Source organism: Hyperoodon ampullatus (assembly GCF_949752795.1).
Source record: "Hyperoodon ampullatus genome assembly, chromosome: 14".
In the NCBI taxonomy this organism is placed as follows: Eukaryota; Metazoa; Chordata; class Mammalia; order Artiodactyla; family Ziphiidae; genus Hyperoodon; species Hyperoodon ampullatus.
The window spans coordinates 54,114,413-54,140,279 of NC_136927.1; the positions used below are offsets into that span (position 1 = coordinate 54,114,413).

Here is a 25,867-nt window from a genome sequence, read left to right on the forward strand (position 1 = left end):
CACTGTGCCACCAGGGAAGTCCCTCCACTCAGTTATTCCTTTATTTTGACATACATTGTTTCATTTAACTCCTACAACAAGGTAAGCAAGCATTACATCCCTATTTTACAGAGGAGAAAACTGAGATTCAGGGTATCAAAGCATCTTGCCCAACTCAGAATTGCTAAACCAAGAATGTTTATTGTGGCCTTTCCAGAAAAAACGCAAAATGGTGGTGAGGCATCATTGTGCCCGGAAAAGAAGTGGCAGAAAGAAGAGCTGGAGCTGTGCACCCTAGGGTCTTGCTTATTTCTGTCCTTAGAGCGTAGCGCCAGAGCCTGGACACATTAGATACTCCCGAATCAAACCTATTTGGAGCCTAAGCCTGGACACCGGCTTTTCCTGGTGATTGGGGATTCCTTGAATCTCCCATCAGGAACAGTTGGGAGGAAGGGTCTTAAGATGCTCCTGTCATCTTTCACAACAAATTTAACACGACAGAATAAGAAAGCTAGGATGCTCTTTCCTCACCTCCCTTTTATTTTTTATTTTTTTGGGGGGTGTCCCTTCCAGTCTCTTTCCTCCCAGAACTGGGAGCCCAAGTTGAGCCCTACCACTCCCACTCCCACTCCCACCCCTTCACCACCCCCCGGGTTCCCAGCTGCGGGGTCGCGGTGCTTTGCCCTCCAGTTTCTTCGCCCTTCACCCCACGGCGCACCTGAAGCCCCAGCCTCGTACCAGTCGCGACCTGCTTCCCGTGAGCCTCTGCTCCCGGCACCCAGGGCGCATGCTCCCTACCCAGCAGTCCTCGCGCGGCCCGGAGGAGCGGACAGCCAGGACTTCAAGATGGCGTCAATCGGTGAGTTTCCGGACCGGTTTAGGGCTACCAGGTTAAAGACAGGAGTCGGGGTTCGGGGTCCAGTGCTCAGAGCCGCACTTGGAGGGGAGGGATCGAGTGCCGGAGCCGCCTGCCCTTCTCTCAGGACCTTCGCCGCGCCGGGCCCTTTGCCCAGGGTCCCACGCCGTCCAACCCTTCTTAGCTCGCCCCGTCGCGCCTCCCGCCTGCCCAGGGTTCGCGCCACTCGGCTGTGGCGGGGAGGGCGACGGCAGCTCGGCGAGGCGCCTCGGGTCTTGAGAATGCGCTGTCTCGGGCCACCCCTCCTCTCCCCGCTGCTCAGCCCTGCCGCAACCCAGGCACTTGTTTTGCACCTGAGCCCTCCGCGCAAATTCGAAGCTCAAATTAAGTTCTAAGAGGAGCTAATGCCTAGGACAGTGCCTGACACCACGTCGGGTTTGACGCATGTATATATATGTTGAATAGCGTTAGAGAGGTGAAGTGACCTATTCAAGGTCACTACTAGTGAGTGGGCTGAGCTGGGATTCAAACCTAGGTTTCTGGGGCCTCGTGGTAAACTGAGCTTTAATCACAAGAGTGACCTTATGACCAGCAGGCTTTACGATGACATGCATGTATAAGTTAGACCGTCCACACTGATTTTTTTTTTTTTTTTTTTTAAATACGGAAGCCACATGTTTTAGCCCTGCATCCTCACCGTAGCCTTGTCAGGATCAGTGCCGGGAACGTTGATCCCATTTTAAAGATGAGGAAAATAACGGTCAGAGATGTGGTGTGGCTTGCCTGCTGTCACACAGCATGATAGTGGCAGAATTTTGACTAATCTATGTGTGTCTTACCCCAGTTTCTATATTCTTATTTTCAGCCCGGAGAAATGAAAAGGGGATCAAAAAATATGAGAGTGATGCTTTTTTCCCATCTGTAAAAACGGGCATGAGAATATTTATCCAGGGTGGTTATGTTGTTTAAACAAACAACATGTGAAAAGGAAGCATTGAGACTTGGTATCTTATTTAAACAGAGGGTTGTAGTGGAGAGTGCTATGAACTAAGGGTTAAACAACTTAGTATATGTAAGGTGCTTGTAACACTGCCTGACCCACAGCTGAATGCTAGTCATCCAGCTTTCCCTGCGTGACCTTTGGGTAAAGTCATGTCACACCTGGCCCATTCAGCATCACCCAGGTGAAGGAACTGGAGTCCAAGTACTGATGATCTTTTAGATGGTGTCTGTTGCCAGAGCATAACGCCACTAGTCCATTAGCAAATAAAGTGATGGAAATACCAATTAACAGTGATAGATGAGATCAGGGTTGACAAAGTATGGCCAATGGGCTGGATTTCATGTGGCCTGTTTTTGTATGCTGTGAGCTAAGAATAGTTTTTGTTTTTTAAAAAATTTGTTAAGGGACTTCCTTGGCGGTCCAGTGGTTAAGACTCCACCGCAGGGGGCACGGGTTTGATCCCTGGTCGGGGAACTAAGATCCCGTATGCTGCACGGCGCAGCCCAAAAACATAAAAATTAAAAATAAATAAATAAAAATTTGTTAAAAAAAGAAAAAAAGACTATGTTACAGAGACCTTGTGTGGCCTGCAAAACCTAAAACTCTTCGCTCTGGCCAACCCCAGAGTTGGATTTAGCACCCAGAAGACACTTGGCATTTCCATGTCTCTCCATATAGGTGGACAGTATGCCGCTTCTTTTTTTTTTTTTTTTTGCGTTATGCGGACCTCTCACTGCTGTGGCCTCTCCCGTTGCGGAGCACAGGCTCCAGACCCGCAGGCTCAGCGGCCATGACTCACGGGCCCAGCCGCTCCGTGGCATGTGGGATCTTCCCGGACCGGGGCACGAAACCATGTCCCCTGCATGGGCAGGCGGACTCCCAACCACTGCGCCACCAGGGAAGCCCAACAGCATGCTTCTTGAAGTCATAAAATCAAGCCAAGTAGTCACCTGCCCTCCCAAGAACCTGTGGTCCTTTCTCAACCTTCACTGAAAATCTGTCATAAACAGGAACTGTGTGTGGGGAACTCCCTCCCACCTTTAGATAGCTCATAGGCAGAAAGATAATAATAATTCCTATTTACATAGTACCTAGAGCTAAGTACCAAGGTGGGTACTATTCTTACTCTTATTTTACAAAGGAGGAAACAGAGAGAGCAGTATCTTGCCCAAGGGCACACAGCTTCAAAGTGGCAGTAAATCCAGAATACTTGATGGTAGAGTCTGCTCTGTTCATCAGCACACTCTACTAGTGTGAACCAGCCGCTACAGAGGAGTGTTGGGGGAGGGGTTTCAGTATGGCTGCCAAGGACTAAGGCCTTTGCCTTCCACTAAAAGAGAAACTTCGGAATAAGTGTTAGATGCATCTCTGATGAGTCTGATGGTCTCTTGGAATTTTGTGATGTGCTCTACTTGGCTCTCCTTAAGGCTAATGTGATTTTTTTTTCTGTGCTTATAAATTTCTTAGTTTTGGTTATGGAAATGCTGTTTTCCTCATAGTACAGAGGTATAAATATGAAGAAAAAAAAATTGTTGGCTTTTTTCTCCTGTGATGTGCCAAGGCACTGTGTCAGTCCCTGAATGTGAGAATGAGAATATGTTTTCATAGTTTGTGTGGATGTGAAAAAATAGCTTCACTGGGCCTAGCAGTGACCTAAATACTTTTTTTTTTGAGTCACCAGCCTTATACCAGTTGAAAATATTTTTAAAATTCTGTGTTTCTCTTGCACATTTCCCCAACATAGTTCTATTTTTTAAAACCTTTATTTATTTATTTATTTATTTATTTATTTATTTATTTATTAATTAATTATGGCTGCATTGGGTCTTCGTTGCTGCGTGCGGGCTTTCTCTAGTTGTGGCGAGTGGGGGCTACTCTTCCCTGTGGTGCGCGGGCTTCTCATTACGGTGGCCTCTCCCATTGTGGAGCACGGGCTCTAGGCACGCGGGCTTCAGCGGTTGTGGTGTGTGCGCTTTAGCAGTTGTGGCTCGCGGGCTCCAGCAGTTGTGGTGTGTGCGCTTTAGCAGTTGTGGCTCGCGGGCTCCAGCAGTTGCGGCACGCAGGCTCAGTAGTTGTGGCACACGGGCTTTGTTGCTCCACGGCATGTGGGATCTTCCCTGACCAGGGCTTGAACCCGTGTCCCCTGCATTGGCAGGCGGATTCTCAACCACTGGGCCACCAGGGAAGTCCCAACATAGTTCTATTTTTAAAAGCATTTTCAACCTTTTTATTATGGAAGACTTCAAATACAAAGAAATTACAAAGAATAATGTAATGAATGCTTTGTATTCGTTACAGAGCATCAACAGTTAGCAGCATTCTGCCATTCTAGTTCCATCTGTCCCTTCATCGTCTCCTTCCTACCACATTGCCATATTTAAAGCCACTTGGTATTAGAATGACATGTTTGTACTCCTCCCTGCATGCAAGAAGACTTTGAGAGTGTAGCAAAGGTAGCCACCATGTTCTTACTCAAGAAGAGACGTGGTGTAGTAATTCTTGGACTAAAAGCCTACTAGTTCAAGTGATGACAAAACTGGGATGTAAGATGTGTACTTGTTAAACTTTTCTTGAAATACCACAGGCAAGGTGACAGAGTAGGGTATAGGCCATTCCCAGATGACATTACTGTCTGGTGTTGACCTCAGTATCATTGACACTTAATATTCCTGATTTGGAACATTCCTGAAATTCATTCATTCTATCTCACATTTCAAAAGTATTACCAAACTAATCACAGTTTCTGTTCATAAAAGAACTAAAGGGTGCAGTTAATCCCTGAAGCCCTATAAATGTCCTAAAGTTTGGTTATATGCCATTTCTTTCTCTGCCACCTCCCTTTTTTTTTCTTGGATATTTCACATGGACCTTAAAGAGATTTCAACAGTAATAATAACAGTTTATAGTTCTGAGCATGTTACAAATGCTTTTACGTAGATTCTCCTTCAATCCTTGGAACAAGCCATTTCACAGAGGAGGAAACTGGAGCTCAGAGGTTACATAGGAAGGAAGTGCTTGTGCTTGAGATAAGGCGGGCAGGGCAGGAGGTCTTCTAGGAGATGACCGTTAAGTTGGGATAGCCCTGTGGTGATCCAGGGGCACTGCAGATACAAAGGCCCTCAGGTGAAAATAATCCTGTTGCATCTGGGAAACAGAAAAGGGTTTGGCTGAAGTGTGGTGAGCCCAGTAGGATGAGTGGGTTTGAGATGGCTGTCTTTCTTGATGGAATGCTGGCTTCTGAGCACAAGGCTGTCATCTGCAGTCAGTGCTGTACCCACAGTGCTTAGCAGGCTGCCTAGCACACAGTGGGTGCTCCATGTGTTTGGATAAGTCTAGATGGAAGGTTGGGGCCAGTTTGTTGGGGACAGGCTACCTCAACCATGACCCTAAAACCATGTGTGCCTCCACCTGTTACTTGTGACCTCTTGACAAGCAGTCATTCTGGTTCATCAAGGCCAAATGTCTCATTCTCCGGACAGCCTGTAGCAGAGTAGAAGCTGCCATTAAGCCTGAAGGCCCTTGTCCTTGATAAGGGTTGGGAGACGTCAAGAGACCTGTGGGATTTCCCTCAGTGGACTCTTGAGGCTGGTCCTTAAGGAGCCTGAGTCCTTCCTTAGGTCCCAAAAATGGAGAAGAAACCTTGGAGTGATTTAGTGTGGCTCCTCCTGTGGTTGGTCATCTTTAAGAAGAGGTAATAGCCCTTGACTCCTTGCTCTGAAGAGGACACCTGCCAAACAGCTTTTTTTTTTTTAATTAATTAATTTTTGGCTGTGTTAGGTCTTCATTGCTGCACGCGGGCCTTCTCTAGTTGCAGCAAGTGGGGGCTACTCTTCATTGCAGTGCGCAGGCTTCTCATTGCAGTGGCTTTTTGTTGTGGAGCATGGGCTCTAGGTGCATGGGCTTCAGTAGTGGTGGCTCACGGGCTCAGTAGTTGTGGATTGCGGGCTCTAGAGCGCAAGTTAGTTGTGGCACACGGGCTTTGTTGCTCCGCGGCATGTGAGATCTTCCCGGACCAGGGCTCGAACCCGTGTCCCCTGCATTGGCAGGCAGATTCTTAACCACCGCGCCACTAGGGAAGTCCCCAGCTTTTTTTTTTTTTTTTAATATTTATTTATTTATTTGGCTGCACCGGGTCTTAGTTGCGGCACGTGGGATCTTTAGTTGCGGCATGCGGGATTTTAGTTGCAGCATACGGGATCTAGTTGCCTGACCAGGGATTGAACCTGGGCCCCCTGCATTTGGAGCACAGAGTCTTAGCCACTGGACCACCAGGGAAGTCCCCAAACAGCTTTTTAAAGTTGATCTTTTGGAAGAGGACAGGGGAAGAGAGATTCTCTCCTTAAGAGCATCTGGATATTCACAGGGCCAACCCCTCCCTGGCCCCCTTCCTATGTTACTCTTAAGCCCAGAGATGAATACAGTATGGCCTCAACCAGGAGCCGTTCCTATCCCCAGATTCTCATTGGAAAATGATCTGTGGCCTGTTGGGTCTTTAGAGTGTTGTTTTTTTTTTTTTTTTGCGGTACACGGGCCTCTCACTGCTGTGGCCTCTCCCGCTGCGGAGCACACGCTCTGGATGCGCAGGCCCAGCGGCCATGGCCCACGGGCCCAGCCGCTCCGCAGCATGTGGGATCTTCCTGGACCGTGGCATGAACCCGCGTCCCCTGCATCGGCAGGCGGACCCTCAACCACTGTGCCACCGGGGAAGCCCTAGAGTGGTTTTTACTAAGTCATTTGACATCTGTGGTCTGAGGTAGGATGCTTGAGGTAGAAATCAGATTGGCTTCAGGAGCATGAGAGCCAGGCCTGAGGTGGAACCCTGCCTCCATGGCCTGCATGCTGTGTGCCTTTGGCCAAGATGTACCCAACTTCTCTGTCTCCCCGACTCCTACTCAAAAAGGCATCTGTCCTCCGCTTTACCTCTTCCTCATGGCCCTTAGTTCTCTTTTTACATAGTTATTCCCAGCAAGCTTTTATTCAAAATCCTGTTCTGTCATTATATAGACTCTGGCTTAAAATAGTGTATCTGGTGTGACATGTTTATTTATAATATTACTTATATGCAGCTTCTATTTAGTAATGTTACTGAATGCACCTTTATTGAATGGTTGAAATAAGTGACACAGAAGGTTGCTGTTTGTGTTATTGGGAGACCTTCCAGTATGTGTTTTTTTGCACTTCCTTTTCAGTACCACTGAAGGAGAAGAAGCTCCTGGAAGTCAAACTAGGGGAGCTGCCAAGCTGGATACTGATGCGGGATTTCACCCCTAAAGGCATTGCTGGAGCGTTTCAAAGAGGTCAGAGCCTTATGGGCATGTGTAAATAAAAGCACATCTCTGGGTCTTCAGGGCAAACAGGTCTTTCTTTGCCCTGAATTAATTTGGCCAGTACAAGCCTTGTCTCAGACCAGTAACTTATGTAGAGGACAGAGCGAGATTGTTAGCCCTCGAATGTCCATGTTTGATCGGTCCTATCAAAGGCTGGCTCTGAGATATTTCAGACAACGAAATGTTTTCTATTGCTTGGAATCGGTACCAGTACCTCTGTCATAAAGAAATGTCATAAGACTTAAGAGGAAAATGAGTTGGAAGCACAGGGGACATGAGTCTATAATGCTCATCTCCCTGCCAGGCAGAACTTTCAAGATGAGTATTTGAAATGGTCTGTCCTTCAGGGCTGTGCATTTTAAAGTGTAGAGCAGTCCTGTGTCATCGTGTCATCATCCTTTGGGAGCCTGCGTGGTTGCCAGCCTCCTCAGGGGCCCCCGTCTTTCTGTTTTCTCTGTATAATTCTGGCTACCCTGTGGCTGTCTTTTGTGTACTGTTTCTTCCTGCCCCCAGGCCTTTCCTCAGCTTTGCCCTCTCCTATTAGAACGTGTAGAATGTGCCCTCAGAGGAGTGGCCTCCTCTCCGCTTTGCAGGTTACTACAGGTATTACAACAAGTACGTCAACGTGAAGAAAGGGAGCATCGCTGGGCTTTCTATGGTGCTTGCAGCTTACGTGCTTTTCAACTACTGCCGTTCTTACAAGGAACTCAGTGAGTCTCTTCTGGGTTGGTTTGCCTTCAATGGGGTTTCCCATGACAGGGTGGTATTGGTTCACTTTCAACCTTAGAAGTCCATCACCCTGCAGACAAGCTGAAGACTTGGAGGGACTTATCAGAATATAGCGTATTTTAAGTGCAAAAATTGTGGCAAAGAGAAAGACAGGAAAAGTAAGATGAAGCTGGGGTAAAGGTAATACTTAGCATTCTATCAGCCACTGCAGGCTCTGCCAAAGGTTGGTGGAAAACTTGGCTTTATCTTCCTAGCAGCCAGTGTGAAGAGGGAAATAGGTTGAGTGCTACAGTCCAGTGTCTGTGTGGTGCTCTGGAAAAGCGTGGCTGTTCCTGGTGCTGAGACATGAGAGGAGTTGGTCTGGTGGGAGATGTCTGGTGGCTGCTGAGTGGGCTTCATGGGCTGTTTCTGCCAGTGTCGAGCCACCTGCCAGTCTGTGGCATCCAGAGCAGTGCTGGCCCTGAAGGGTGGGCGCTTGGGTGCTGTTTTTCTGAGTGGGTGTTCCCTCAGGGAAGGAGGAGGCTGGCCAGGTGGCAGATTAGCTCTGAATTCCACAAGTAGGTTCTGGGTCATCTCCTGAAAGGAATTCTCGGGGTGGCTTCACCCCCACCTGTGAAGAAACTTACCATTTTGCCTTTCTAACTTCAGAACACGAGCGGCTACGCAAGTACCACTGAAGAGGGCGCACTCTGCATTCCTATGACCTTTGCCTGGCACCCCTGAATCCTTTTATATCCTAGTGGAGAATTAACACCCAATAAAAGATGACTGGTACACACGACTGCCTCACTGGTTCAGCCATTTCCCTGCCCTATAGGAGCTCCTGTTGCACAAGGTGGGGTGGGGTCATTCTGCAGCTCCTAGACAGCCCAGGGCTTTGAACTGTGGAGCTTCAAGATCTTGTCCCAGGGCACTGGGGGGTCACCTAGAGCCTCCGCCAACAGTGCCGAGGTGTTTTCCTGCTCTGTGCCTCATTTTTGGCCTTTTGTCAGCTGACACTTTCACAATATAAAGCAGAAATCCTCGTTCCTAAGAATACCCTCCCCTTCCCCATCTTTCTGCACCATCCTGGGGCATTGGGGTATCAGGGAATTGGGACATGTGGGACCCCCTGGTCCTGGTAAGTAAGCTTCACTTGCAGGAAGCTCAATGGGATGATGGAGGCGGGAAGGGAAAGCACAGGCCCTGATAGGAGCTCTCAACTGCTCTGTATCCAGCACCCTCTCTTTTTTTTGCGGTACACGGGCTTCTCACTGTTGTGGCCTCTCCTGTTGCGGAGCACAGGCTCCGGACGCGCAGGCTCAGCGGCCATGGCTCACGGGTCCAGCCACTCTGCAGCATGTGGGATCTTCCCGGACCGGGGCACAAACCTGTGTCCCCTGCATCGGCAGGCGGACTCTCAACCACTGCGCCACCAGGGAAGCCCCCAGCACCCTCTTTATCCTTCACCAAGGCCTTCAGTAACGTGATAATTAAGGTCAGAATCAGTTTCTTATTTGGGGGTGTGTGATAAGCATATATACTTCATGGAGTATAGGGTGAGATGCCGTGGCTAATTATCTCCTGCAAGATCTGAATTTGAAGGAACAAGTATTCAACATCAGAAATAAAGGACACCTGCCAGGTGGCTGGCCCAAAGTCCAGGCTTCCAGACTGTACCGGCTGCCAGTACAAAGGCCCTTTCTTCCTCTGGCAGCATCACTTCCGGTCGTGAGGCTCACATTCACCAAAAGAGGAAAAGCGAGCACCAATGTCAAAGCTTCGTGCCAGGCAGCTAATGCAGCCAGTAGCAAGAATCCTCTCGGCATGGAGTCCCCGAAGTAATGAGACGGAGCTTAAAAAACAAGGTTTAATAAACTTCATAAAAATTGTTCTTGTAATTGAACTTGAATAGGCCCACTTGTCCAGCAGGTTGTAGGTGCCAGTTTCATATTTCCAGGCTCAGAGGCAGGGTCCTCTCCTCTAGGCCAAAGGTGTCTGACGGTACAGATGCTTGATGGGGCAGGAGGTAGGTGCACAGATGGACTGCATCGTCTATTTCAAAGGTGTCTGCAGCCCCAGCTTAAGGTATACCTTAAACACTGTTGAGCAGATGCCCCAAGAAAATAAACCCAGAGAAAAAAGACCATCACACTCAAGAGCCCTACACGGTCCTCTCAACTGCTGCCACCTGGAACAGGACCGGCAGAGGCAAGTCCACGCTTGAGTTTGCTCTGAAGGGCTGTCTCGTTCAAATCACATGGATAGGCACAGCCTGATTCAGCAGGACAGGGCAGAAGCAGGCGTGACTTGGCCACAGCTTTAAATGATCCAGCAGCCCCTGGTGTTTAAGGAGGCCCTGAGGGGAAGGGCCACCTTCCTCATAGAACTGCTGCGCACAAGCCCTTCCCCACAACATCCTCCCTCCCCAGAGGGTGGTGTGCAGAGTCCCAGATGGGAGGCCTTGATGCCTAGACAAACATGATCCCAACTTGAGGGACCGAACTGGAGCACATGTCCCCCTTAGAAAAAAAAGATTACAGCAAAACGATAGGGAAACTGACAGACGTAGCCCCTCCGAATAAAACCCAGTATGCCTGCCTGCCAGCTCCAGCCAGAGTTGTACCAGCATCAAACAGTTAAATGCACACTCCCAAGGATGGCCCAGAGTGGTCCCCGATAACGGGGCCCCTCGGGCTGCTCTGAGCTGGCTCCAGCTGCTGTCACTGTCCACTGAGAAAGGCCAAGTGCCCTTTGGTGCATCTGTTGGCGTAGTGTCCTTTTTCACCACACTGGGAACAGCAGGAAGGGAAGGAGGAAACAAAAAAAACACATTGTTTCAAATGCAATTTTCAACTAAGGCAGCACCCGCTAAATTCCAGGTTGGGAGCAGGGACTCTGAAATTCTCAGCGGCACAGATTTTCATTCAAACACGAGGGAAAGGGAGCTCCAGAAGGTAGAGTGGCACAGAAACCGCGGCCAGCAGCTCGGCAGGTGGAAGGGAGCACGCAGGCCACGGCAGACTCTTGTGGTGGGGGGCGGGGTGAAGAGAAGCCCGTGGCACCACAGCTCTCCCGCCTCTCCAGGGACCAAGCCCCTCTGCACGGCTGGCCAGTCACTTACCTCTAAGGCACAGTTCTGGGACTCCCCTGAGACAGGGGAGGCGGCAACGCAACAGAAGCCACCAGGCTCCTCCCCCAACTCAGGGATTCACTGCGTGGACAGAGGGTGGGCTGCACCCAAAGATCTTCCCCTCCTGGCTCGTGCATACTTGCCTAAGCTACCCCTGGGCCAGGTTTGGGTCACAGGATCAGAGAGACAGGACAATGATTAGACTTGGGGGAAGAGACCTGGTAGAATCACTTCAAAAAACCTAGCAGGACCCTGACTTGTCCCGGCTGATTATCCACTCTTCCTTAGCTTCTCCTCATTCGTTCTTGTTACTCCTCAGAAAGCAGAAGGGAATTATAAGGAAGGAAATGGCAGCCTCGAGCACTGAACAAGGGGTCAGGAGACAGGTCGGGGCACCCACCCCGCACTAACCCACCAAGAGCCCTCCCAGTCCTTGCTTCCTTGCTCTGGAACTCGGGGCTTTGGCCTGTTCTATTCCCCTGACTGCACAGTCCCCATGTTTTCAAGTCTTTCTGATCTGTAGGTGTAACTCGTGTGGACGAGTGGCCTGTGTAGCTGCCAGCTGGACCTTTGGCAGATGTGACAACCAGAGGGAGGGACTCCGTGGCCCCGCTTGCTGCCCTTGGCCTGTCCAGTGGCCTCTGCAGCTGGTCCTGGGGAATCAGGATTCCCCCGAGATGGCTTTAATGTCAACTGTGCCCGTGGTAGGAAGAGGTTGTTAGGTTCGTCCCCTACCCCCAGCCCCATCTTTCTAAGGTTCCAGGACTCAGGAGAGCTTGCTTCAGAGGCTCTGCCGACAAGTCCTGGAGGAGGCAGGACAGCTCAGGTGACTCAGGACACCCGAGTCTCCCCACTGTACCCGAGAACTGCCTGGTTTCCCCTCACCTTCTTCCACAGCCCCCCTTCCATACTCTCCTCACCTGTTAGCACTCAGGCTCAGCAATCTCTGGGAGGCCTTCCCTACATGCGTGGGCACTTTTAACTTTGGTGTCTGGGCACCTGCCTTCCCCTCCCTCAGAACCCAGACCCCTCCGGGAAGGAGCGACAGCAGTGGGTTTCTCCGCAGAGCCGACAGAGCAGGTGCTCAGTGAGTGTCTGATGGCTGTGGGAAGTGACCAGTGGCTCAGCCCTCCCCAAAGGCAAGTTCTAGGAACAATATAGGCATATGCTTTTTGACTTGGCCCTTCTACTTGTAGGCATGGATGCTCCAGACACCAGACAAGAGCTCACAAATGTCTGTCAGATTCAGCACTATTTTTAGCAGCAACCAATTTTACCAGTAAAATTATGAAATACATTAGAGTTACTTATGCCAACACAGATCCAGAATGTTATAAGGAAAAAGGGATTACAGAACACTGTACATACCAGGGCCCTATTTATATTAAAATATATATTGTCCTTGTGCTTATGTGAATAAAAGTTTAGAAGAGCACTTCTCTGAGTGGAGTCCCCTGTAGGAGTTGTGGAGTGCAAAGGGGTATTGAAAACAAAACATGAGAACAGATCAGCTGAGTAAAGTGGCTCTTTTAGGAAAATGGTGGGAATAAAGGGCAACACTCTGTATGCTAAACACTTCTGTATCATAAAAGTTTTCACAGAAAGCATGTACTAATTCTGTATTTCATCTAATAATCTCCGTATCTGAAATCTTTGTGAGTCTAGTTCTGTTGGTGGTTTCTGCTGATGGTGGTGCTTGTTTCCTTCTACGATTTTTATTATGAGCTCATTCTGGGGAACCTTAGTTGTGGGAATTCTGTGTGGCCTGGGTTGAGAATAAATTTCTCAAAGTCAGGTGCCAGGGGCTCACCCATCCGGGGCTGTTTTAGATTAGAAAACTCAAGTCTGTGGCTTTTTGGCCCTCACCAAGGCTGTGAACACAGGCCCAGACTCAAGGAAGGGCCTGCCAGTGACGACAAACTCAGAAGGGCTCTTCTCCCCCCACTTTCCATCCTGAGCCGAGAGTGAGATGGACAAGTTTTCCAGTAAGTTTTTAAAAAGTTTACCCTTTCCCTGAACGTCCCGTTTTGCGAGTGGGTGGGGGTGGAGGTTCTACTCCATTTCCTCCCCATGAGGGCCTAAAGCTTCTGTCCCTTTCCTTTGGGTGTGCCCACCTGGGATATGAGGACACCCAGAGGCTTCAGGGCTCACTCTGTTCCTTTGATTCGTGCTCCCACTTCGTTCCCGGCCTCTGGAAGGTTCCCATCCCTTTCTTGCAAGCAAAATCCTTTCATTCAACAGCGTGTGTTTAATTGTTCACCTGGCCTTAGTGTGTTGTGGACGGAAGTAGCATGGTCTCTAGCTCACCGGAGTGGCCCAGTTTTACTCTTCCAATCAGCAAAAAAAAAGATGTCTTCATTCTTCAAAATCAGCTAACTCTCTGGGGAATGAGGGAATGGCCACTGACTGTGAAGACCCCCTGCCACACCCCCAGCCCCGGGACTCACCTTGTAACAGGTGACCTGCTCCAGCGGCCGGGGTCCCCGGTTGCCTGCGCTGCTGTTTTGACTCTGCATGACCCCGATGACCTGCGGGGCTCTCTGCTGGTTGGGAGAAGAGTTCTGACTCGTTAACTGGATCAAGGAGGACGACCTTTGTAATGGCGGATTGTTACTTTGCTGGAAAGAGTTATACAACACGGTTTTACTGCGGAAAACACGTGCACGCAGACTACCAATGGGGACAGGAGAAAAGAGGGCGGGACTTCTCCCGCATGACCGTGACCGGCAGGAAGAAGGGCTTCCACGGTGGCCCGGCTCAGGAGAGTAGGTGGAAAAGAAACGTCTGGTGACGGTGGCAGGAGCCGCTGCCCGAAAAACACCATGCAGACACACAAAAACGAAAAAGAAAAGAAAACAAAACACCAAAGAGACGAGGCGGTCTCTGGGGCGGCAGGGCAAGGGCATGAGCAGGCCTTACGTTTGTTTGTGAGGTTCTAGCTTCAGGTCAGGATGAACGCTTGGTTCAGCCAGGTGTTTAGAGCCTACACGGCGGGCAACAGTCACAGAAAACAGTCGGAGGCTGACACGCTGACCTGCGGTCTAGGGGCTGAGAGGGCCCTCTGCTAGGGAGCCGCGTGAGCAAGGCGGACGGGGGCGCCTTGGGTGGGGCCTGGACAGCAAGGCCACCACCGACTGACTGAGTGGGTCCCTGGCTGTGGCCCCGTCATTGCAGGAGCCCTAAGCTGGAAACTCCAGGTTGTCACGGCCGCACCCATACGCGGGAATGCCCGGCTCTGACAGGAGTTCTCTTTGGTTCATCCCACATCCTCCTCAAGGTGGCAGGCAATGCTGCGAGGGTGGCCACATCCCCTCCTGGCAGCTCGGCCTCTGGCATGGAGGACCAGGCAGGCTCCGGCAAAGGGCTCAGAGTCCAACCGGGTAAGAGGTGAGGCTTCACAATTGGTGGGCAGTTTGCTCAGCCTGCTGAGACCCTGCCTAGGACACCTGGCCAGCCTCCCTCTGGGCCCCTGCCCGCATCTTGTAACCAAACCCAAGGCATCTTTGGTTGGGAGTCACTGCTGCAGATTCCCATTCGTTATGGCATTTCCCTCTCCTCATGCTGGAGGGGAGCAGCCCACTGCTGGGGTGTGGGATCCCCTCGCTTAGGAGACTGGAGCCAGCTGATGCCTCGACCCTCTGTTCCCAGCATCCCCCCTGCAGTCGGGCACCGGCCAGAGAACCAGTCAGCCACACTTCCGCTCCCACCCCGCTGGGAGTCCCGTTTGTAGAGGGAAGGGTCTGAACCACAAGCAAGAACGGCAGACGTGTGGCGCCCACGCCGCCCTGCACTCGCCAGGCAAGAAGGGAAGAGAAGCCCAGTGGGCGTCTGTCTCCAGCAGACAGCCCTCCAGCCCAGAGAAGGTGCAGACTGCTCCACTCCCTGGAGTTTCAGCAGGAACCAGGGTGACTCCCCTCCTCTCCCGCCTCCTCCCATGATCTCCAGCCAGGTCTCTGGCAGGCCCCGCGCTGAGGCGGGGGCACTGAGCGTTCTGCGGCCAGGCCCGGCAGCACCACGGGCCCGGGGCACGGTACCTTTGCGGGAGGCTGCGTCTGCTGCGGCAGTGGGGGCTGCTCGGTGGTTCCCATCGGCAGTTCAAACCTAGGGCTGGTCACCCAGCGGCAGAAGGGGACAGGAAAAAGAGGAGAAGAGGAGGTGAGAGAGGAGCTAGGCTGGCGGGGTTCTCGAGTTCTGGCCCCAGGAAAATCACAAGCAGCCTCTAGCCAAGCACAGAGCCACACGAGCCACCTGGACGTAGGGCGGGTGCTGGTGCTCAGGGTGGTGCGAAGACAGATCTAATGTGCCTGGACTCAGACCCAGCTTTGTCTACACCTAGCTGTGAGCCTGGGCAAGTGCTGCTCAGAGAAAGGAGGGAAACACAGCTGGTACTGGCAGAGCCTCTCCAGAGGCGCTTTGTACACAGAAGGCCTTCCCAACAAACACCCTTCCCTGCAGGGGCACCTCAAGTGTTAAGACCTCTGACGGCAGAGGTCTGGGGGACTTGCCCTCCACCACCGCCCCACACGGAGGAATCCTGGGCCACCTGTAGGCTCCTAGGCTCTCATCTAGGGAGTGGGACCAAGTCAGGAGCACCAGCCACCTGCCCACCACGTGGCAGTGACCAGGACACTCTGCTTCCATGCAGGTGTCAGCAGCATGGATGGAGACAGCACAGGGGATCGGGGGGGACACTACTCTACGGTCCCAGTGCCACCCCACAACCACCTAAAGTGACAGAGGTGCACCGAGACCCAGGAGAGGAGTGCCGAGCCCTCCCGCGCAAGGACTGGGCTCCAGAGGTCACAGATCTGCCTTTGACCGGGAGCTACCACCTGCCCCCAACCAGCGGCTGAGCTCCGAGCCCCAGTGTCCCCATGTGTGAAATGGGGACATCCTTTCACATGTGAGGGTTCTATGAACCTCCATATAGGAGGCCCCGAAACTGAAGCTCCCTTCCTTCAGGGCACAGGTTCTTAATCTGAGGTCACATGTACGTTGAGTTTTTCTGGAGCACAGGGCCCATAGCTTTCATCTGAGTCCTAGATGGTCTGGGACACAGTAAAGGTTACCCTGCTTTAGGCAGAGCCACTTCCGCTCAGGAAGCAGTGGTGGTCCCTCCCCAACTCCCACCCCTGTCCCAGACCCTGTGCTGACACTACCCAGTGATCAAAGCCCTGATGGGGAGATACAGGGGGCAGCAGGGCCTGGGCAGGGGCTGGCTACTCACTGCATGAATTTACACGAGGGCCCCTCCGGGCAGAATCCCACGAGGTAATTCACACAGATGACTCTCCGCGTATGCCGGTGCCTGCACAGGGGGCCTGTGGAGCCAAGCACCAGGGTCACTCAGATTGTCCCCTCTTCAGGGGATGCCCTCATGCCCTTCTGCCAGTCAGAGCCCTGCCTACACTGCTGCCTGGGGGCAGAAAGCAAGAACAGGGCTTCAAGTGCTGGCTCTGCCTCTTATTCAGCAGGCCAGCGGGCAGGGTACACACCCTCTCAAACACTAGTTTCCTCATCAGAAATATGGGTGAGAATGCGGTCCAGTGGGAACCTGGGGAGGCTCAAGGGACTTGGTGTGAAAAAGACTCACTAGCCCCCCAATGCCTAACGCCACGTTTTGCAGGAAAAGGCAGGACAAGCAGAGGGTCATGTGGGCAGAGGGAGGGAGGACTGGCTTCTGGCCAGGCAGCCCAGCCACCCGGACACCTACCATGCTTGCAGAAGCCACGGTCGTACCAAGGACAGTCCTTGATCTTGGACTCGGGGTCGATGTGCAGGAAGGGGCACTCCTTGTTGCTGCACTCCCCTGCAGGGAAGCCCAGACATGCGTCCACCTGGGAGAGCTGGACCCAGACCCACCCGTGCTTCACCTGTGGCCGGGGCCACGGTACAGCAAAGAGAGCCAGGTGGGCCTGCTGTCCAGTCCCGGCCTGGCGAGCCCTGAGACCCAGGGCAGGGTGTCTCAGAGCCTCAGTAACCTGACTCGTACGTGGGCTGTGACAGTCCTTCCCTCAGAGATGTCCGTGCTGCCTTGAGGGTCAATGACACTGACAGAGGCGGGCATAGGGTACACACTCATCAAACAACTCACGGCTCCACCCCTCACCCAAAGGAGGTGTTGGCAATGTGGGGGGCCCAGTTGATGGTGCAAATGCATCAGTTGAGACCAGTAGCAAATTACCGTTCCACTCTGATGAGCTCTGATGGGACAGGGGAAAGGCCTGAGGACTCTACCTTTTACAACAAAAGTGGGGAAGATTTGGGAACTCACAGCTGGGTTCCTACAGTAGAATGTGATAAAGCCTTTATGACAGCTCCTCTCAGGAGCAACGGGCCCAGCTGGCCACCAGCATCTTTCAGCCAAGTACAGGTACTGCCGACCTGGGCGGCTGCACTACCTTCAGTCCATTTATACACAAAAGGCCAGTCTGATCACTGCTGTTCAGAGCACACTCCTTCCCAGACCCACGAGTCCCTATGGGGTCTAGACCAGTCCTTTACCAGCCACACTGGCCTCCCAGGGGTTCTTCTTAGCCTTTGGCCCCCAGCCCAGGTCTCCCCTCCTCAGAGAGCCTGTCCCTGACCACACTGCCTCAAGATCTCTTCAGGTGACCCCATTGCTGTTTGTCTCTTTCAGAGCACTTATGGTGAATTCTCTTCTTTGTCTTACTGGTGAATCAGCTGCTTCTTCCCCTGGGCCACTGGAATAAAAGCACCACGGGGCAAGGATGGCGTCTGTCCTCTTTACCACTGTCCCTCCAGTGCCTAGAAGGGGGACCCTCGCCAGTGGAATAGTGTCAGGAGCTGCAGACAGTGCGTCTGCACCAGGACAGGCTCTGCAGGGGAAGTGCAGGCAGCCGATCGTCACAGAGGCCTGGAGGGCAGTGGGGCCCAGGGCCATCAGCAGGGAAGGTGGGAACCCAAGCCAACTTGCAGAGGCGCCTGCGGGAGTCCACCCAGGAGGGCTGGCTCCTGCCTTTGGGGCCAGATGGGAGACGGCTCCCATGGAGAAGCTGTTGCCCCTTCCGCTACTGGTTCCCATGCTGCTATGGGTAGGACGGAGAGGGTGGGGAGCTGGGAAGCTGAGTCCTGTTTCCTATCTGCCTGTGCTGTGACTTCTCAGCTTATGTTGCCTCTACAAAAAAAGCCACAACTATCATTAATAAGCCAGCAGGCCAAGCCTGTTGGGCTGCTGAAATAATTAACATCTCCTCTGACAACAGTGCTCTGAAAGCGTGCCGCACGCCCAGCGTTCCTCGGCCCATCACAAAGAGTGCAGCAGGCTTCCAGCCTCCTGCCGGCTCCTGCCCGGGCCCTGAGGCCGGCAGTCCTGGGGCCAGCGCCCACCCTCATCCTGACCAACAGGGCTTCTTCCTGGGCAGCCTCACCCAGGGCAGAGGCAGGGGAGTCTAGTTCCATCATGGAGCATATCAGCTCCACCGGGCCCTGTGCCAGCCCCACCGCCCTGGCTTCTCCACACAGTTCACTCAGCTCAGCTAAGGCCAAGTGTCCTCTAAGCAGAAACAAAGGCAATCTCACTTTCAAGGTTAAGAGGACGGTTCTTTGCCACCAGAAGACAGCCCTGGGGCAGCTATTCTTAAGGGTGTATTTAGGACAGACAAGCTACTACCCAGGATCACACTTCCAGAGAGAAGGAACCGACTCAAGCCTGGGGGGCAACCAGCTGCCACTCCGGAAGCAGCTGATTTCAGGGAGAAGGTCCACTGGAGCAGAAACAAGGCCTCCAGCCAGCTGCCCTGTTCCCGCGCCCACTGTGAGACCGGGGTTAGCCTTGACTTCCCAAAGTACCTGCCAGCGCTCAAAACACAGAAGCACTAGGAAGACACAGGGGTTACGAGGGAATAACCCCAACTGCCCATAACTGAAGGGCCAGCTGAGGTCGGCAGGCATCACAGGAGCCTGAGTAGCTGCTTAACCCCCAGGTCTTGGTGCTCGGTGGAGCCTCCCGGGGCTCCCTACCCAGGGGGTCTGGGTGCCGGGAGCCTGCCACACGCCTCACCGAACTTCGAGTAGAAGTAGCACTCGGGCATCTTGGTCATGTCGTACTCGTGCAGGAACTCGCACTGGTCCCCCTTCTTGCACAGCCCCCGCAGCCAGTGTTTGCACACAACCGTCTTCTCGCCGCTGATGTGGCGGAACGGGCACATGCCCCCTGCGGAGGAAGACGGGTCGGGGGTGGGTGGGTGTGGTGTGAGGACCCAGGCGGCCCCTGAAAGCAGCGTGTCCTGGAAGGTGGCCACTGCCCTGGCAGAAGGCAGTGTGTTTTCGGCAGCATGTGAGCACACGTTTTAAGTTTCAGTAGTTATGGATTTATTTTAATGTGTCTTGGGAAAATATAAAACATCAAATCATGATCCCACAGATATTCCATAAGATGGAAACTTAAGAAGCCTAAGGGAGGTGGGGAGGAAGGGGGGAGTGTTTTTCTTAATTTAGTTAAAGAGTTCCCGGTGATACACAGATGTGGCAAAATTTGTAGGGTCGTAAAAGACTGGGGTTTGAGAAACACAGCCCTAAAAGATAGAAGGCAGGGCTTCCCTGGTGGCACAGTGGTTGAGAGTCCGCCTGCCAGTGCAGGAGACACGGGTTCGTGCCCCGGTCCGGGAAGATCCCACATGCCGCGGAGCGGCTGGGCCCGTGAGCCATGGCCGCTGAGCCTGCGTGTCCGGAGCCTGTGCTCCGCAACGGGAGAGGCCACAGCAGTGAGAGGCCGCGTACCGGGGGAAAAAAAAAAGATAGAAGGCAAAGAGGACCACCAGCAGAAGCCTGGACTCCGGGTGGGCTCTATCTCTAGTTAAAAGTGCCCACTTACTCAGCCCTAAAAAGGACCAAAATTGGGTCACTTGTAGAGACATGGATGGACCTAGAGACTGTCATACAGAGTGAAGCAAGTTAGAAAGAGAAAAACAAATACCATATATTAACGCATATATGTGGAATTTAGAAAAATGGTACAGATGAACCTGTTTGCAAGGCAGAAATAGAGACACAGATGTAGAGAATAAATGTACAGTCACCAAGGGGGGAAAAGGGGATGTGGGATGAATTGGGAGACTGGGATTGACATATATATACTACTATGTATCAGACAGATAACTAATGAGAACCTACTGTATAGCACAGGGAACCCTACTCGGTGCTCTGTGGTGACCTAAGTGGGAAGGAAATCCAAAAAAGAGGAGATATATATATACGTATAGCTGATTCCCTTCACCATACAGCAGAAACTAACACAGCATTGTAGAGCAACTATACCCCCCAAAAACCCCCAAACCCCAAAAAGTGCCCACTCAGCCTCCAACAAGTAAGAAAGAAATCAACTTCAGAACTGAAGAAATGCATCGTATACAAACTGGGGGAGGTCTGCCTTCTGTAGAACCTGAGCAATCAATCACCCAAATAGGACAGAGCCATACCCTGGGAAAGTCACATTTCTCACTGGTGACCTGGAGGGACTACTGGGAAGGCCTGACCAGAATGAGGTTGTGTCTGGGAAAGATCCAGACCAGCCCCACTGAACAGAACTTTCTGCAATGATAGGAATGTTCTCTATCTATGCTGTCCAACATGGCGGCCACCAGCCACACGTGGCTACTAAGTAACTAAAATACAACTAGTGTGATTGAGGAACTGCATTTTTTATTTAATTAAATTTGAACAGCCACACGGAGCTAGTGGCTACTGTATTAGTTAACACAGAAACAGTCGTAGTGCCCTGTGTTAAGGATGGCTGTGCTAACAGAAGGTGGTGGGTCAGAAAGGCAGAAGACAAGGGAATGAGACCAGGAGCCCAGCAGAGGAATGATGTTCCGACCAGAGAGCATGAGGTCAACTTGGCTGATCTACCTGGCAGGGTAAATGACTTAAGTTATAGAACCACAACTTGCCCAAATCATCCATTAAAACCATCCCCTTGCTGTAATTCTGTGTGCCCTATTCAAGCTTCTAATTAAAATTTAGTTTCCAAATAAATTTGGCTACAGGAAGAAAAATGCCCAGACCTATACATGGCACATAGGGTCCCACCCAGCGGTACGTCTTATGAATCAGCAGAGAGTCTGGCTCATGCTGCCTGTGTTGGGACCTAGTTAGTATGAACAAGAACCCCACGAGACACACTATCGCGGAGTTTTTTGATGACAGTACACAGAGGACATGAGCTTGTGTACACCGTAGAATCAGAAAAGGCCTGGGCTCAGCCACTCACTGACTCTACGACCTTGAGGAAGTTCCTGAACACCTCAGGGCTAGGGGCCTCTGTCCATGTCACAGGTCAGCTCGTGGCTACAGAGAAAGTGAGGTGAGAAGGCAGACTCAGAGCCAGATTCAGGCCTGTGTTCCAGGTCTCAGACAGAACACCCCACCACGTTCCTAGCTTATCTGGACCACAGTTTCATCTAGGGACACCGTGAGTCTGCAGAAAGCAGGGTGAGCCAGGGACCTGAGAGCCTGCGAGTCTGCCGGGGACAGGGCGGTGGAGGGCGCCTCAGGGGGAATGTCGGGAGCCAGGGGTCTCTTACCTTTGCCACAGGCAGCTTTCAAAAAGAATTCGCAGACAGCAGCCCCTGACTCTGCAAAGAGGAGAAGAGGTGTCAAACAAAGCGACGTGTAACTGCTATTGGTGACATCTGAAGATGGGGAGGGAACCCTTCTGGCCTTTAACCCACGGAGGGGTCAAGGCACAGGAAACAGTGGCAAAAAAATGCTAAGCCTGATCAGGCAAGGAAAAAGCTCCTTACTTCAGTTATTCCCTACAAAATGAGATATCCACGCTGAGACCAGTCATTATTCAGGGCTTTCTGAGAATCTCCTATAAGCAAGATGCTTTCAAGGAGTTCGGAGTGGATGGGGGAAGGAAGGATGGAATGCAAAATCACAGAAATTCATTACTCCCCGCTCAGACGTCCCAGAGGGCTAATTCAGGGGCACTTTAACCTGAGGCAGAGGGAGGGAATGATCTCACAGGAAGCACAAACAAGCGGATGGGGGCTCTGAGGAGGAACCGGCTCCAGAGAAGAGGCAGGTGCCTCGGAGAAGCTATTCCGGAGGGAAGAGCGTAACTGAAGACACAGGAGCAGGACTGCTCTTAACATGCAATACCAACACACAGTAATTAAAGGAGCACAGTCTTCTGCTTCCACAGATGGAGCTGGTCCTGGTGAGGGGAGCAGGAGAATAAAAGCTGAGCGCAGTGGAAGTCAGTGGGGTCCAGGGCTGTCCCAAGGAGCCCAGGGACTCACCTGCCATGGCCACCAGAATAAACAGCCCGTGCCTTCCCACACAGTTTTCTCTATCAACAGGCATTTTAGCATCATGGGAAACCCACCGACACCATCTCTGAAGCCCACTTACGTGCCTCTCCTTGCTAACCTGCAAGAGATTCGTTGGCTTCTTGGAAGCAGGCAGCTTTTGCTAGGACAGATTTAAGGTTCCAGTGGTGGGAGTCACAGGGGTGTCACTCATTTGCATTTCAAAAAGTCTGAGAAGTCTTACATTAAAAAAAACGTATCATTTAAGAGTATTTCTGGGCCTTCATTCTTTTCAGAGGTTAAGGTTGTTTCATTCCCTAAAGCCAAAAGAAGTCCAGAGTCCTGGGGATCTGGTTTTAGGCAGACAGGATAAAGGAGTATGCCTTCAGGGCATAACTAAGTATCAGTTAGAACTGATACTTCCCCATATTAAGATGGGACTGAAGTGCAGGGAAGGGGGAAGAAGAGCTGTGGCCTCCCTGGCCTCTAACACACTGACCGTGATCTCAGGCAGGCAGTGAATGTTGACGGCGCTTACCAAGTCTGAGGCAGTACCTGTGGCCAGGTATGTCCTGGACCCTCCCTAAGAACAGGTTTGTGGGCTCCCCACCTCTGTGCCTGCCCTCACAGGCTCAAGTATCTGTGCTTCCAGGCTGGAGCGGGGAGGGAGAGAAAGAGCCGCCCTGTGCGGAGGGTTCCATGCCATCAGGCTGGTGCCATCAACACAGGAAAAGCCCATGCGTGAGTGGACATGCACGTAAAAGCACAAAGTGATCAACGAGTAGGTTTAAGAGTGCGTATCTGAATGTAAGCAGCGGCTTATGAGCCGTGTACAGTGGAGACAGTGCTGAGTGTGTATAAGGTAAGGCTGTTTGAATTATGTCTCTTGGGCGTAAGCATTGTCTCACACAGAAGTGTCAGCGTGAGAGGGACACCTCAGAGGTCACGTGTGCATCAGAAGTGTGGCCACTTGAGGGGAATGAGGCTGCAGGGAGACTTGAACAGCCCTGGGACACGTGGGAGAACGTGGGGCTGTGGCCCATGTCCTCTGGCAGTTACAGAAGATGGCATGAGGAACTGCAGATGGAAGGGTCAAGAACCCTGGCGAGCTCATCTGGCTCCACCAGGAGCTGAGCCATCTTTGGCAAGTCCCCTCCCCCACCCAGGCCTGAGCTGCCCCACCTGTGGCTTGAACCCAATGACCTCTAAGAGCCCTCTGAGGTTTAATGTTATAGCGTTAGATTTCAAGTATGTCTGGAAAAGAGAGAAATTAATGAAACTTGGTTTCTTTTAAAGTGCTAGACGTTCCAGGTAATTCCCTGGCGGTCCAGTGATTAGGACTCGGGCGCTTTCACTGCCGTACCCCGGGCTCAATCCCTGGTCGCGGTCAAAAGAAATAAAAATAAGTGTTACCCGTCCCACCTGAGTTGGGGCGGGGGAAGCCAGGAGCCACCACGCGAAGCGGGACAGTGAAGGGAACTCAGGCAGCTGCCTGGGTGTGATGAATGACCCAGAGGTGGGGTCCAGAGAAACAGTGAGGGAGGGGCTCCCAGGAGTGCGAGTCCTAGGAAAACAATGGAGCTTGAGAGTCTCACTGGGGTCTCCTACAGAGAGGGGTAGGTGGGTCCTTCCCTCAGCAAGACTCCTCCAACGGCCCAGTTTTGATGAAAGCAGGAAGAGGGCGCTCAAAGTGGGAGGGCCTGAAGGTAGGGAAAGGGGATATCTTAGTACTTTGCTGTAGCTGGGGAGTGTGTGCGAGTGAGGGCAGGATTTCCAAACCAGGACACCTGCCTTCATTCAAGAGTTATTTGAACTGCCGGACGTGGTCCTGCCCTTCTGAAGACTGCCTTAAAATAGCCCCCGGGGCAGGGAGGCGCTCCCTAGTCCAAATGAGGGGAAAAGGGGGGTTCCCAGGATGGGGGAAAGGAGTCCCGGGACCGAGGGGGGAGGAGATCCCGAACTGAGGGGGAGGGCGTCCCGGAACCAGAGAATGGGGGTCCCGGGGTCGAGTCGGTCGCGCCCCTAGCCCGCCTGCCCCGACCCCGCGCTCACTGTCCATGCCGGGGAAGGGCAGAGGCTGCGCCCCAAGCTGCTGCTCCACCGCGATCTCCAAGTCGAACTTGATGTGGTCCACGCTGGCGATGATTTCCTGCATGGTGGCGGTGGCGGCGGCGGCCACACCGGCCCGGCTCCCGCTCAGATCCCCTGCCGCCCTCACACCTCTACCCGCTGTCGGCCCCGCAGCACACGGTCCTCCACCACCCCGCCTCGCAGCCGCCGCCGCCGCCGCCCGAGGGATGCTGGGAGCTCCCGGAGCCCGCGCCGGCCCTTTCGCCTGCCCAGACTCGGCAATCAAGCGCAGAGTACGGGCCGCTCCGCTAGGCCCGGCTAGCAGCTCGCCGAACGCCCACCTGAAAGCATGCGCGCCGGGAGTTGGCGACGCGGACTGCGCCTGCGCAAGGTCGGCCAAAGCACACCTGGGAGAGGTCGTCCGGAACGGGCAGCCGGGTGTGCGGTACGCCGGCTACGAGACTGAGGGTGACGCGGGGTCAGGACTGGGGGTGACGCGAGGCGGGGCGGGGGTGCCGTGGGCTCGGCGGCCGAGGTGGGGCCGCGTTCACTGGGTCGGACCCTTGGAGTGAGTTCCTGTTTGACCCTCACAGGAGCCCGGGCTCCGGACGAAGACTGGCCAGAGGGGCAGCGAGGGTCGCAGCCAGAGTCGAAGCCGGGGGCGTCCGCTGAGGAGACCGAGGCTCTAAAGGCCGGTGTGGAGAGGGGGCGGGTCGGCCTGAGGGTCCCGGGTAGCGTCCGGGGAGGGGCTGGTCCCCCAAGGGAGGACGGCGGCCCCGTGTGTCTAATTCAGGGGTTAGTAACCCAGACGGGTTGAAGAACTTGGGGAGGAAGGAATTACACCTTTATTGACAGTGTAAAACTTAGCAAGTCTTTCGGTGACTGACCGAGTGGCGTTCGCTCTGCCCAAAACGAAGTCGGGATTGCCAATGGGGATGAGTGTAAATGATGGTTGGAGACAGAGTATCAGCAACTCCGACAAACTCTTCTCCAGTTGTCGCTGCTTGGACATGACGATAGGACTTGTTATTTAACGCTGGAAAAAGAAGCATCTGTACTAATAGAGCATAAGTTTGTTTTAAAGACATTTTGGTACCTATATCAATATCAGTAATTAAAATTCTCTGTATTTTGATTAACGTGTGTAAACCCTTTATTTAATGTGGTCACTTGAACATTTAAAATTACATACGGGCTCACATTACGTTTCTCTTGGAGCTTCACCAGGTGCAGAATGGTAAAGGCCCTCTGCACTGGTGTCACTAGGGTGCTCGTCAAGAGAAGCTGTTTGATACTATTCATGGACTTGGGTTCAAAGCCAGCCAGTTCCAGAGCTAGTGGATCTCGCCCACCACACTGCTGCAGGGCCCCCAGCAAGTCAGTCCCCTCCCTGGGCCACAGATATTAATTTGTCCAACCTGCTGTCCCCTCTGAGGTCTTTCCACCTTCCAATATAACCAGATCTTAAAATGTGTTCATGCTCGTTATTCTGATTTTTTTTTTTTTTTTAATTCAGGG

General features: G+C 52.5%; 2 protein-coding genes across 6 annotated transcripts; one reads left to right on the top strand and one right to left on the bottom strand.

Moving 5' to 3' along the window:
* The first annotated feature begins 800 nt into the window (after nucleotides 1–800).
* Nucleotides 801–8,672, top strand: ATP5MF (ATP synthase membrane subunit f). 2 transcript variants are annotated; one of them, XM_079720069.1, is made up of 4 exons: nucleotides 801–838; nucleotides 7,028–7,135; nucleotides 7,759–7,875; nucleotides 8,543–8,672. In XM_079720069.1, the coding sequence occupies exons 1-4, from the start codon at nucleotides 826–828 to the stop codon at nucleotides 8,569–8,571; spliced, it is 267 nt and encodes an 88-aa protein (XP_079576195.1). In that variant the 5' UTR covers nucleotides 801–825; the 3' UTR covers nucleotides 8,572–8,672. The 2 variants fall into 2 exon arrangements, with proteins under 2 accessions (XP_079576195.1, XP_079576196.1); XM_079720070.1 differs by lacking the exon at nucleotides 7,759–7,875.
* Nucleotides 8,673–10,596: 1,924 nt separating this feature from the next.
* On the bottom strand, nucleotides 10,597–24,434 carry CPSF4 (cleavage and polyadenylation specific factor 4; the record flags this gene model as incomplete). Of its 4 annotated transcripts, none has more annotated exons than XM_079719305.1 (8): nucleotides 10,597–10,665; nucleotides 13,454–13,546; nucleotides 15,041–15,113; nucleotides 16,234–16,327; nucleotides 16,720–16,815; nucleotides 19,030–19,182; nucleotides 21,551–21,601; nucleotides 24,332–24,434. In XM_079719305.1, 8 exons carry the CDS (start codon nucleotides 24,432–24,434, stop codon nucleotides 10,597–10,599), a joined length of 732 nt encoding a protein of 243 aa, XP_079575431.1. The 4 variants fall into 4 exon arrangements, with proteins under 4 accessions (XP_079575431.1, XP_079575430.1, XP_079575429.1 ...); XM_079719304.1 differs by having other exon boundaries at nucleotides 13,454–13,549; XM_079719303.1 differs by having other exon boundaries at nucleotides 13,454–13,624.
* Between the last annotated feature and the right edge of the window lie 1,433 nt (nucleotides 24,435–25,867).

Coding starts and splice junctions, on each gene's coding strand:
- ATP5MF (XM_079720069.1), top strand. Junction 7,136..7,758: donor TGCTGGAGCGTTTCAAAGAG/GTCAGAGCCTTA, acceptor TCCGCTTTGCAG/GTTACTACAGGTATTACAAC. Junction 7,876..8,542: donor CCGTTCTTACAAGGAACTCA/GTGAGTCTCTTC, acceptor TTCTAACTTCAG/AACACGAGCGGCTACGCAAG.